The sequence below is a fragment of the Pteropus vampyrus genome, unplaced genomic scaffold (assembly GCF_000151845.1).
Source record: "Pteropus vampyrus isolate Shadow unplaced genomic scaffold, Pvam_2.0 Scaffold1, whole genome shotgun sequence".
Classification (NCBI taxonomy): domain Eukaryota; kingdom Metazoa; phylum Chordata; class Mammalia; order Chiroptera; family Pteropodidae; genus Pteropus; species Pteropus vampyrus.
Window position 1 is genome coordinate 24,322,476 of NW_011888782.1, and position 11,702 is coordinate 24,334,177.

The following is an 11,702-nucleotide window of genomic DNA, read 5'->3' on the forward strand; positions in this document are numbered from 1 at the left end:
TCATCTATCAAGAAAAGTCACAGGTTGAGGCCAGTAGAACAGCTAAATTTGAGGGTAGTATAGGAGTTGATGCTGCCGAGTATATAAAAGATAACTATGTTTTAGGGCTATCCTTTTAGCAGACAAGTGCTTAATACCTGTTATGTAGGGATCACTGTATAAATGACCTCTATTTGGCACTGACAGACCAAACTAATACTTATATTTTTGGCAAAAAAAAATTTACTAGTTGATATTACTCTGATTGAGCCAGTATTTGTAATTTTTCATGTACAAAAGATGAACACTTTACATTTACTGTTAAAATACTTTGACTTTAACAGACCCTTGCTAACTCAATCTGAGTAGGTAACAGTGCTGCTGAAAAGTTGTAAAAACCATAATGATGGATGGAGGCTTGCTCAATGTTTTCAGTTACAAAAAATGTCTTGTTAAGTGAGCAAGTCGACAGACTTACAGACAGCCAGCTTTTCCCATTGGTTAAATTGGTTGACAAGTTCAGGCAACATGTAGTCTATAAATAAAGTATACAAATCATAATTGTTTTGGCAGTGTTTTTCTTTTTAAAAACCTATTTTTCTCTGCGTAATACATGTACATAGTTGAAAAAGTTAAATAGTGTGAAATATTTGGAACCAAACCAGCAGTAGTCTCAATCTCAAGTAAACCACTTTCGACTCTCTTAACTGTTCAGTCTGGTTTATATTACTAAATTTCTAAGTAATATGTGTATGTTACTATATAACTTCACCGAGTTAAAATATTATTCAGATATTGTGAGAGGTGAAGATTTAAGCTCTGACACCACTCTTCCCCTTAACATCCTTCTTCCTAGTATAGTTGTATTATAATATCTAAGTATTATTTGTTGCTGAGCTGAATAGTATATTGTGACATTTCCTTTCTTATACGTTTCCTAGAGTTAATTGTCTAATTTTTTTACCTGCTTGGCTTTCTTTGACTTCCTGGCTGCCATCTCATTTTCTCCTGCAGCTCTTTTAAATCATTTTTATATGATTTCCTACTTGGTTAAATTTTTCAGATAATTTATCAGTTCTAATATTTTTCCTCTGGAGACCACCACTGTACATTTTCTGTCCTTTTGCTCCAGTCAGTTTTGTTTCTCCTGTGGGTTTGCTGTATAGCTGTAATCTTAGGACTTCCCTTCGCTGGGAATTTTTCATCTCTTTTCTTGTCTTGATACATGTGATAAATGGTATTGTGTTTTTAATTTCAAATTCCACTTGTTATCAGCAGTTGTATGGCTCATGGCCTATAGTAATTAAAGATCACTAACAGCATCTTGTCATGCCATATTAAAGATGCTGCCTGTGGATATAAATTTTGCAGTACCAGTAGATGTGATTAGGTTTGATTTGGGAGTCATGTAAATGTTTTAAGTAATTGTAAAACAAAATTAAATCAAAATGAGGGAAGAAATCCTTAAAAGTAAAAAAATTTTTTAAAAAAGGAATTAAATGGCCCTGTGTGTCATGCTTGTGGCTAAACCAGAGAGAGGAATTATTTTAATGCATTTAAAATATGGCAATATGATTAATTCTCTCTCCTGGCATATATCTTAAGGTCAAAAAGAAGTATAAACAAATCTTCAACTGTATTTAGTAATCGTAGGATTGATAGTTATTCTGAAACTATTTGTATATGGATACAGCAAATAAGTATTTATGTTAATTTAGGAACCTGGAGTTTTTAAATTAAGAAAGTATAGAAATATAAAATCAAAGAAGTTATATAACTTTGAATTGGTACTTTCAGTAGGGATTCATGATGTATTTTCTTTTTAAAACACATACACACAACACACACATATACACATTCAGTTCTGTCCTGAAAAGGCCTAGAAATAGTGAATTTTCTTGTAGCAGTGAGCATACTTAGCAGGCTGAGATTGTGGTCATTTAAATTTTTCTCTCACAGGAACCAGGCTTCTTGGAAAAATAGTTGATTCTTGATTAAAGAAAGGGAATGTTCAAGATGAATCTGTATGTAATATTTTTTCATAACGTAAAGCAAAGAAGTAATTTAATATCACTGAAATTGTGTTGAAAAGACTCAGGAGGTGGCTTGAACAGGCTCCCATTAGCTAAAAGTGGATATTTTGAGTATCAGAAAGGGTATTTTGAGGACTTCTGTTTCTAGCTGAAGCGCAGTATCAAGGCCCAGATTTATCTTCCTTCCTACCTTAAACAACCAAGAATAAGTAGATAAAAATACCTTAAACAAGAGTTCAAGACACCAGACATCAAACAATGAATGACAGTGATCTCTAGAGATGGAAGCAAATGAAGTGAGCCCTGTGATTGCCTCACTTCACTGCCTCTGAGAGTTTTCAGGTTGCAACTCAGGGAGAGGGACCCAGGATATAAGATAGAGCCCGTAGCCTCCCTGAGTTGAGAAGACAGAGCTTGAGAGAATCCAGGGAGACCAAGGTAAATAGAGTTCATAGGATGGAATACCAGAAAGGTGGGACCTATATATAGAGAGAGAAGCCTGGAGCTCTTCAGAGAGTTTTCTGGAATATTCAGCAGAATTCCTGTCAGTACATGTGTTTGGGGAAACTCCAAGGCTATAGAAAATATCCAAATGATTAGAGGGAATAGTGTCTGGCACTTACACAGGGCTAAGAATAGTGCCTGTTCTCCTAGCCAGACTAGAAAAACTCAGAATTCATGGGGTTTTATGTAGGGTATTGAGGAGAGTCTTGCCTCAGTAGTGGAGATTAATTTGCCATAGACTTCATTCTGCTCCAAACCTACCTAACACATCATAAAAGCAAGATCTAGGCGGATCAGACTGTTTCTATTATAACTTAGCTGCATACCAGAATAACGGCCAAGAAGATTTATAGGTATACAAAAATATCCCGTATTCAACAAAGTCAAATTGACTTTGGCATATGAAGATTACCAGGTGTACAAAGAGCAGGAGAACACGACCATTAATGAGGACAAAAATCAATTGAAACTGACCCAGAACTGACACAGATGTTAGAATTAGCAGAAAATGACATTAAAGCATCATTGTAACTGTATTCCATATATTCAAAAGTTAAGTAGAGACATGGGAGATATACAAGAGACTCAAATTGAACTTCTAGATATAAAAACTCTAATGTCTGAGAAGAATACACACATAGGATCAATGTCAAATTAGAAATTGCAGAAGAAAATATTAGTGAACTTCAAGGGATAGAAATAGAAACTATCCAAAATGAAATGAGAGGTGAAAGAATACACATACATGCATGTACACTCATGGAAGAGAAGACATCAGTGAGCTATAGAACTACTTTATAAGGAACCTAATATGTGGACAACTGGAGTCCCTCAAGGAGAGGGGAGAGGGTAGAAGAGAAAAAAATATTGAAAAAAATAATGGCTAAAATTTTTCATTATTGTTGAAAACCAAACCACTGATCCAGGAAACTAAGTGAATCCTAGTCACAAAAACATGAAGAAAACTACACCGTGGTACATTATAACCAAACTACTCAAAACCAGTCATAAAGAAAAAGGTCTTAGAAACACCCAGAGAAAACATGTTATATCCAGAGGAACAAAGGTAAAGGTGACATTAAATTTCTCATTGGCAACATACAAGCCAGAAGACATTGGAAAATCTCAAGGAGAGAAACAGTTAACTTTGAATTCTATACCTGGCAAAAATATTTTCATAAGCAGTGGTGAAATAAAGATGTGTTCAGATGTACAAAAACTGAAAGAATTCATTACCATCAGACCTGAACTTCAAGCATTGTTAAAGGGTATCCTTTAGATGGAAGTAAAATAATGTACTGGATTACTTTGAAGCAAATCCCAGACATCAGCTATTTCATTTATAAATACTTCACTAAATATCTCAAAAAAATACTTTTAAACTTAAACCAGAGTAGAGTTATGTACTTTAAAAACTCATACAACTCAACAACAAAAACAATCCAGTTAAAAAATGAGCAGAAGACCTGAACAGATTTCTCCAGAGGAAATACAGATGGCCAATACATATGAAAAGATGCTCAAGGCCACTAATCGTCAGAGAAATGCAAATTAAAACCACAATGAGATAGCACCTCATACGTGTCAGAATGGCTTTCATCAGTAAGTCAAAGAACAAGGGTTGGTGAGGATATGGAGAAAGGTGAACCCTCATTTACTGTTGATGGAATTGCAAATTGGTACAGCCGCTATGGAAAACAGTCTAGAGGTTTATCAAACAATTAAAAATGGATCTACCTTTTGACCCAGCAATTGCATTTCTGGATATTTATCCAGAGAAAACCAAAACAATAATTTGTAAAAATCTATACACCCCTGTGTTCATTGCAGCACAATTTACAATAGCCAAGATATAGAAGCAGCCTAAATGTCCATCAACAGACGATTGTATAAAGAAGTTATAGTTCATATACACAATGGAATATTACTCAGCTTTTAAAAAAATGAAATCCTACCATATGCAATGACATGGTTGGACCTGGAAGTTATTATGCTGAGCGAAATAAGTCAGAGAAAGGTAAATATCATATGATTTCATTTATATACAGAATCTAAGGAACAAAAAGAACAAACTAATCAAAAACAGATTCACAAATATAGAGGACAATCTGGTGATGGGCAGGGAAGGGGGGTTGGAGGACTGGGAGGATGGGGTGAAGGGTTAAAGAAATACAAATGAGTAGTTGATAGATAGTCACAGAGATGGGGAGCATGGCATAGGGAATGCATTTAGCATTAATGTAATGGCTAGGTGGAGAGCCAGAGGGGAGGGAACAATTGGGATCATTGTATAAACTATTTAATGTCTAACCAATGTATTGTATACTTGAAACTAATAAATAAAAAGTGTAAAAAAAGTTAACAGTTCCTTAATATCAGGTATCTAATCAATACCCACCAGTTTTTAACCCCAGCCTTTAGCAATCTTCAATGGTCATTGCCTAGATCCATTACTAAGAGTTACAGTGATCATTCTATCATTCATTCTGCTTTTACTACCTAGCTGGTAGGTCATCCTAAAGAAAAACTTTTCCTCAAGTTTTTGGTTTTCCTGAATTATTAATCAAATAAGAAAGAGAAATATTTGGTTCTCTCCCTTTGTTTTCAAAATAGTTGGTTCCTTAGCATCTTCCAGTGGGACCCAGTAGAGTGTGAGTGTTTTAATATTATTAAGAACTTAAAATAAACTGCAGCTGTTACTTTCTTTTGTCTTTTTTAAAAAAACTTTTTGGCTGTATAGTTGACCTACTACAAAATGTACAATTCAATATTTTGACATATTTATAGTCTGTGAAACTATCACTGTAAGATAGTGAACATATTTATCTCTCCCAAAACTTGCCTGGTACACCCCTGTAGTGTCAACTATTTGCCAAAAAGGGGTGTACTACTTACCATCCCATCAGCAATATATGGAGTTTCTGTTCCTCCACATCCTTGTCAACATTTGATATGGTCAGTCATTTTCATTTAACCTATTTTAAAGTGTGAGTAATAGTATGCTTTATTATTTTAATTTGCATTTTTCTAATGGCTAAAGTTAAGTGTATCTTTTCACATGCTTATATGCCATCTGTATACCTGCTTTTAATGAAATCTGTTTAAATATATTCCTTGTTCCAGAGCTGATTTATGTTTTGTACATATTTTCTCAGCCCTTTTCTCTTTTATAATTCAGAGTATTTCTATTGCAATGTCTTTAAATCCACTAATGTTTTTTCCTCTCATATCTAATCTGTGAATTCCACCCAGCATTACTTTTCATCTGAAAAATTGTATTTTTCATCCTTAGGTGTTTTGATTTGCTTTCCCCCCCCCATGTTTTCCTATCACCCCTTATGATTATACTTCTCCTTTTCGAATATGTGGCTATATTTATAACAACTGTTTTAATATCCTTGTCCAGTTTTCCACTTTTGTCATTTCTAGGTGTTAATTTTTCTCTTCCTCGTAGGTTGTCTTTTCCATGTTTGGTAGTTATTGATTGAATGTCAAGCATTGTGAATTTGACATTGTTTTGTGTTGGAGTTTTTAATATATATATTTAAGTATAATTTTGTATTCTTTTAATATGTGTAATTCAGACATTGTCATTGGATGTAGTTAAGTTACTTGGAACCAGTTTGCTTTTACGTGGGCTGGACCAGAATAGCCTTTAACTAGGGCTAATTGAGCATCACTACTGAGTCAATACCCTTCTGAGTAGTCTACTCAATGCCCCATATATTAGAAGGTTTTTTTTATAGCATCCAGTCAAAACAAACTATTCCTTGACCTGTGTGACCTCTGAAAATGTTCTGCATGTTCCTTTTCCAGCTTTAGATCTTTTCCTTACATACTTGCATAAACTAAAGACTGAAGAATAACCTTTTACAGATTTTTGGAGTTCTCTCTGTGTTGATCTCTCTTTTTCAGTACTCTGCATTGTGGATTCTAGATCTCGGCCTTCTTGGTTCTCAACTTTGTCTCCTCAACTGAGGGAGCCTCCAGGTCCTGTTTGGGGTCACCCTCCCTGTGCTGCAACCTGGAAACTCTCCAGGCAATAAACTGAGGCAATCATAGGACTAATGTTGTTTATTTCTTTTCTGAAGGATTATTGCCTGTGCTATCCATTGTCCAGTGGCCGAAACATTATTTTATGGATTTTTGTCTGCTTTTTTAAAGTCATGTAGGATCAGAGGATAAATTATTTTTACTCTCATGGCTTGGTGAATAAATGTACTGCTTAGGATTGTTAGGATGTGATGGAAACCACCTTAGTGGGCTGCCTTTGGAGAGAACTATTCTCCTTTGCCTATACAAATTAATGGATGCTTTGAAGTAATTGTTCACGTAGTAGTCATTTGTTGTCACTGGTTGCTAGACAGATTGGGAAGGCCAGGAAGCCTCAGTCCACTATCTTTGAGGGCTAGGAGGAAAGTATTAAGTCATCCTGACATCATTTTTATACTAATTTCTCCTGATGTATTGTGACTATTATGTCACCTACTTTACATAGAAGAAAGAGGCCAAGCCTGCCCCAGCCCCTTTTTCCAACCTTTTTTCTATGTCATGCAGTGTCAGACATCTCAGTAAGTTTTACCATATCAAGTGATAGTTAATTGCAGTAGATTATAAGACTGTAGAGAAGTCTGAAGTCTTATAATCTACTGCAACATTTCTTCATCAGGAAATGTTGAAAACAGCACTAACTTAAGAATTTTTTAAATGAGTTTCAAAACTTTTCATCCTTCTTGCCTTTTAAATGGGGTGACTAGTGTTTGGCTGTTGAACTCCCTTGTGCTAGAATTGGTTTAGTAACAGTCTTTTATTTTTCAGTTATTCAAGCGAAGGAATGTTGCTACAGCAGAAGAAGAAACAGAAGAGGAAGTTATGTCAGATGGAGGCTTCCATGAGGCTCAGATTAATAACATGGAGATGGCACCAGTAAGATAATGAAAGAAACTCTTTTTAGTGTTTTTCTGATAAACATGAGGTTTTGATCTCTATGTTTTTTAAAAAAGGTTACAGGCTAAGAAAAAACGTACTTGGCATTTCATTTTAAAAAAGAAGTTGTGTACTTAATCTCAGGATTCATTAAATGTTTATTATATTTTAAATAACACCACTAAACAGGATTAACTAAATTATGAGGATTAATTCAGCTGTTAACCCTTACAAAGATAATTATGAAATAAAATTATTCCATAAAAGTTGACTAACAGATGCTTTAAAGGAAACCTCATTTCATTTCTCATTTCAGTTACGGAATTGGACATGTTTATATGATTTACAAAATTGGTTCTATATCACGACTATTGGAATTTTCTATTATAACCCATTTTTGAACTGTATTGAGGTTATAGAGATAAAAATTGTGCTTTATATTGATTACACCTGTCTAGATTTCCAGTTTCTTATAATAAATTTGATGTTTTTATAGATCATACATATATGTGTATATATATTTATACATAGTTTTCAGAAAAAGAAAACTCTCTTTTACCTCAGTCACCCATTTTCTTTGCCCAGTGGCAACCACTGTTACTAGATTCTTATTCTTTTTGAGAAAATAAATTTTTTCCCCTTTCATTTTTTCCCCATGATGATATATTATGCACAGTATTTTGTAGATTTTCCCCAAGAGAGGATGCAGAGTTCTTGGGTGTTGGAACTTAAATACTGTAATGTAAAGTTAATGACACTTAAATACTATGAATGTAAAGTCAGTACATCATATGTTATAAGGGGATAAGAAAAGGAAGCAAATATATATATATATAAAACAATTGTATAGGTACCTTTGTTCAGGAATCAGTCTTGTAAGTTTCAAAGTAGTTACTTTTCTGACTTTTAATAGCAGAATGCATCATTCTCTCCCATGGGGATTCTTAAGTATTAGGTACTGCTTACTGTCTAGCATTTACAACTCTGTGCAGCTTTCTTCACAGTTTATCTTGTTGACTATAACCCTTCATGAAATGGTAAGAACTTTACTCCATTGACAAATGATCCTGAGAAGAGAGTTAAATACTAATATGGGGGATGGGTGGTAGTGAGAAATAGAAAAGTTCTAAAGCAAGAAAATAGTAGGAAACTGAAAAGTTTTAATCAAACAAAAATAGAAATTTTAAATAAATTTAGGAGTCAGCTATTGAATTTAGCAGTGGCTAGAATCTGTGATTTATACAAGACTATACTCATTCAATAAATATTTGTTGAGCATCTATTATATGCCAGCTATCAGTGGTAGAGTAGTAATATAGGGTCTTTGGCTTTTAAGGAGCTTACAGAATACGGAAGAGACCTGGGCAATAAACAGATAACCAAGAAAAATATATATCTGATAGTGAAAAGGGCTGGACACAGGATTAAAATAGAGTGATAGGATAGAGATGGAGTGGCTGCTATAGATTTAGAGGTCATGAAAAACCTTTTAGAATTTAACATTTAATCTGAATGACAATGAATAGCTAGCCCTTTAATGAACAAGGAGAGGAAGAATAATAAAACACCTTGTCTTAGTATTTATTAAGATTACTACTTTCTCACTGTTGTGAGCTTTTTAATGATGAAGAATAAGGCTTCATCACATTATTAATAATTTTATATTTTCCTACATGAAAAGATTATCCTCCCTTTGTGTAATTCTTCTAGATAAATGTGATTAACTTAATAACTTGGCCACAATTCATCTTTGTTTTTCTTTGAATTAAAGTTAAAATTTCATTATATTTGCTTTTCGTTTGTGATCCCAGGGTGGCGTTATTACTTCCGACATGATTGAAATGATATTCTCCAATAGCCCAGAGCAACAGCTTTCAGCGACGCAAAAATTCAGAAAACTACTTTCAAAAGGTGCGTTCTGAATATGTTAAGTATACTTTTTCATTTATTTACAAAACACTACTTTCCCATAACCTGTTTTCACATCACAGATAACTTGCTTTGGAGTGTGCCTATAAACAGAATAAAAGAACACATATAAACATGAATAATTATGAGCCATGGCTAACTTTTGGATTTCCTTACTGATTTGTGTGATCTTACCAGGACCAGAAAGCAGCATTATTTTCATTTATGAGCTATTTTATAAAAAACATTAAAGTGAACAAACAGTAGTCAATATTTCATGTTAATTCATATTGAGGAATTCCACTCTTTTTTAAGAAAAAGTTTAAAAATATCACTTGAAAGAGCAATGATTGTTGATTTTAATGTTAGTAGTTTATCACTAAAATTAAGTATGGATTTATCGGTGATCAGGGAAACTATCTTTTGTATAATTAGAGTAGAATGGAATATGATACTTCTTGTCATCCTGGCAAGTTAAAAGAACTCTGGAACTGGTGAACCAGGTTAAAATGTCAATAGTAAATACTCAAAACAGCTGACCCCCCAGTAGTAAGTTACTGTTGTTTGGAATTATTAGTGATAAATTAGTATATTCCTTGAGGTTAACTAGAGTAAAAACCTACCACCATAACAAAAAAAAATTGTTTTTTACATGACAACTTATTAAATATTTGAAGGCCATTATAATGTACACCTTCCCCATACATCTAAAAGTGTTGCTTTTCAGCATGCTGAGCCTAATGGGTTTCTCCCATAATGTGGCTTTTTAAGGCCTTTCACCACTACTGCATGTATTTCCTGCATGTATTCTAGTTTGCCAGTCACCCCTCTTAAAAATGTGATAACTAGAATTACAGTATTGCAGATGTGTTACTACTCAGGGATGAGAGATTGCCTTCCCTGGCCTGAGACTACATTCCAATATTGTATTCTAAGATCGCATCAGTAATTTTAGTAATCATGGCTTAGTAATTTTTCATTGTATTTGCAGCAGTCTAAACTCTCTAGCACTCTTCTTCATGAACTGTTTTTAAGTTTTGTCTGTGAAGTTATGTGGATTTTCTCTTAAATTGCTTTTTAAAAGATTTAGTTGCTGAGTTTTGCTTTACCCCTGTTGCTGTATTGCCAATTTTGGCTTATTTTTCTTTCTATATGTTGTTTCTGTAATCTAATGTATTAACAGCTTTATGAGAGTATCAGATTTATTCTGTTTATTTTTGAGTGATTGATAAAAGTGTCGAACCAGGCAAAGAACATGTCATTTGAGCTCTCTCCAAATTAACACTGAACCATTATGCACCTCCTTCAGTAAGACCATTGACTTGACTAAGAATTCCTAGTAGTGCTGTAATCCAGCTGCCATTTTTCTTACATTGCTACATGAATGTCATCACATATTTTGTCAAATCTCTTGGTGAAATTACTATGCTGATTGTTTAGTACATTTCCTATTAAGATACTCTGTTGTTGAAAATGAGATTAATTTGGCAAGTCATCCTTGGTCAATTGTTGCTGGCTTCTACTTAACACTACAGCTGCAAAATTAAATCCTGCAAGCATACTCAGAATCTCCTAATTTCTTAGGACAGTTCATGTTAAAATAGATGAACAATGAAACAAACAAAGCAAAAGGGCTAGAAGGAAGTATGCCAAAATAATAACAGTCGTTGTCTTTAGATGGTTTTTCCTCTACTTTCTAAGTTTTCTAAATAGTAGAGGTGATAATTTTAATTTTGAATTTTGCTGATCATTTCCATGTGAAGGCTTACGTTATTGTGAAACCTCTCAAGCTGCCCCAGTTTCAAAGTGACCAAACTCAGTTTTACATTTTTTTTTGGTTTGTTTTTAGATTTCCATGAAAGAGATGCTAAAATGGAGGGAGGGATATTATGAAGTAATTTTGAGCTATAAAGTCTTTGCACTGAAATCAAAGAATTGTTTTTCTTCTTTTTATTTTATGGGGAGACAGAACCTAATCCTCCTATCGATGAAGTTATCAGCACACCAGGAGTAGTGGCCAGGTTTGTGGAGTTCCTCAAACGAAAAGAGAATTGTACACTGCAGGTGCGAACCATTTTTATTTCTTGTCTCATATCTTAAAACTCCCTTTCCGAATTTACATTTTGTATACAGATATATTACTTTTTAAAATGTATGCAAAGAGTTAATTTTTTGATGATGATGTTTCTGTCGATCCCATTGCAAGTTTCTTTAGTAATTTTAACATCCAGGACCTTGGTAAAACTCTTTAGAATTCTTGTCATTTTTAGTTATGTAAAAGATTATTTTATGGTAATTATGGATAATACTTATCTAGTAGGGAATTATTTGCAGTAGAGGAGCCATTATAGA

The 11,702-nt window shown here is 33.8% G+C and overlaps 1 protein-coding gene across 1 annotated transcript in view; it reads left to right on the top strand.

Annotated features, from left to right (window-relative positions):
• Positions 1-11,702, top strand: part of KPNA1 (karyopherin subunit alpha 1) — a 50,419-nt gene that overhangs the window by 15,511 nt on the left and 23,206 nt on the right. Inside the window, exons 3-5 of the mRNA XM_011370383.2 lie at positions 7,335-7,442; positions 9,254-9,353; positions 11,320-11,414. Of these exons, the coding sequence (XP_011368685.1) occupies positions 7,335-7,442; positions 9,254-9,353; positions 11,320-11,414 (303 nt within the window). The remainder of the gene's footprint in view (positions 1-7,334; positions 7,443-9,253; positions 9,354-11,319; positions 11,415-11,702) is intronic.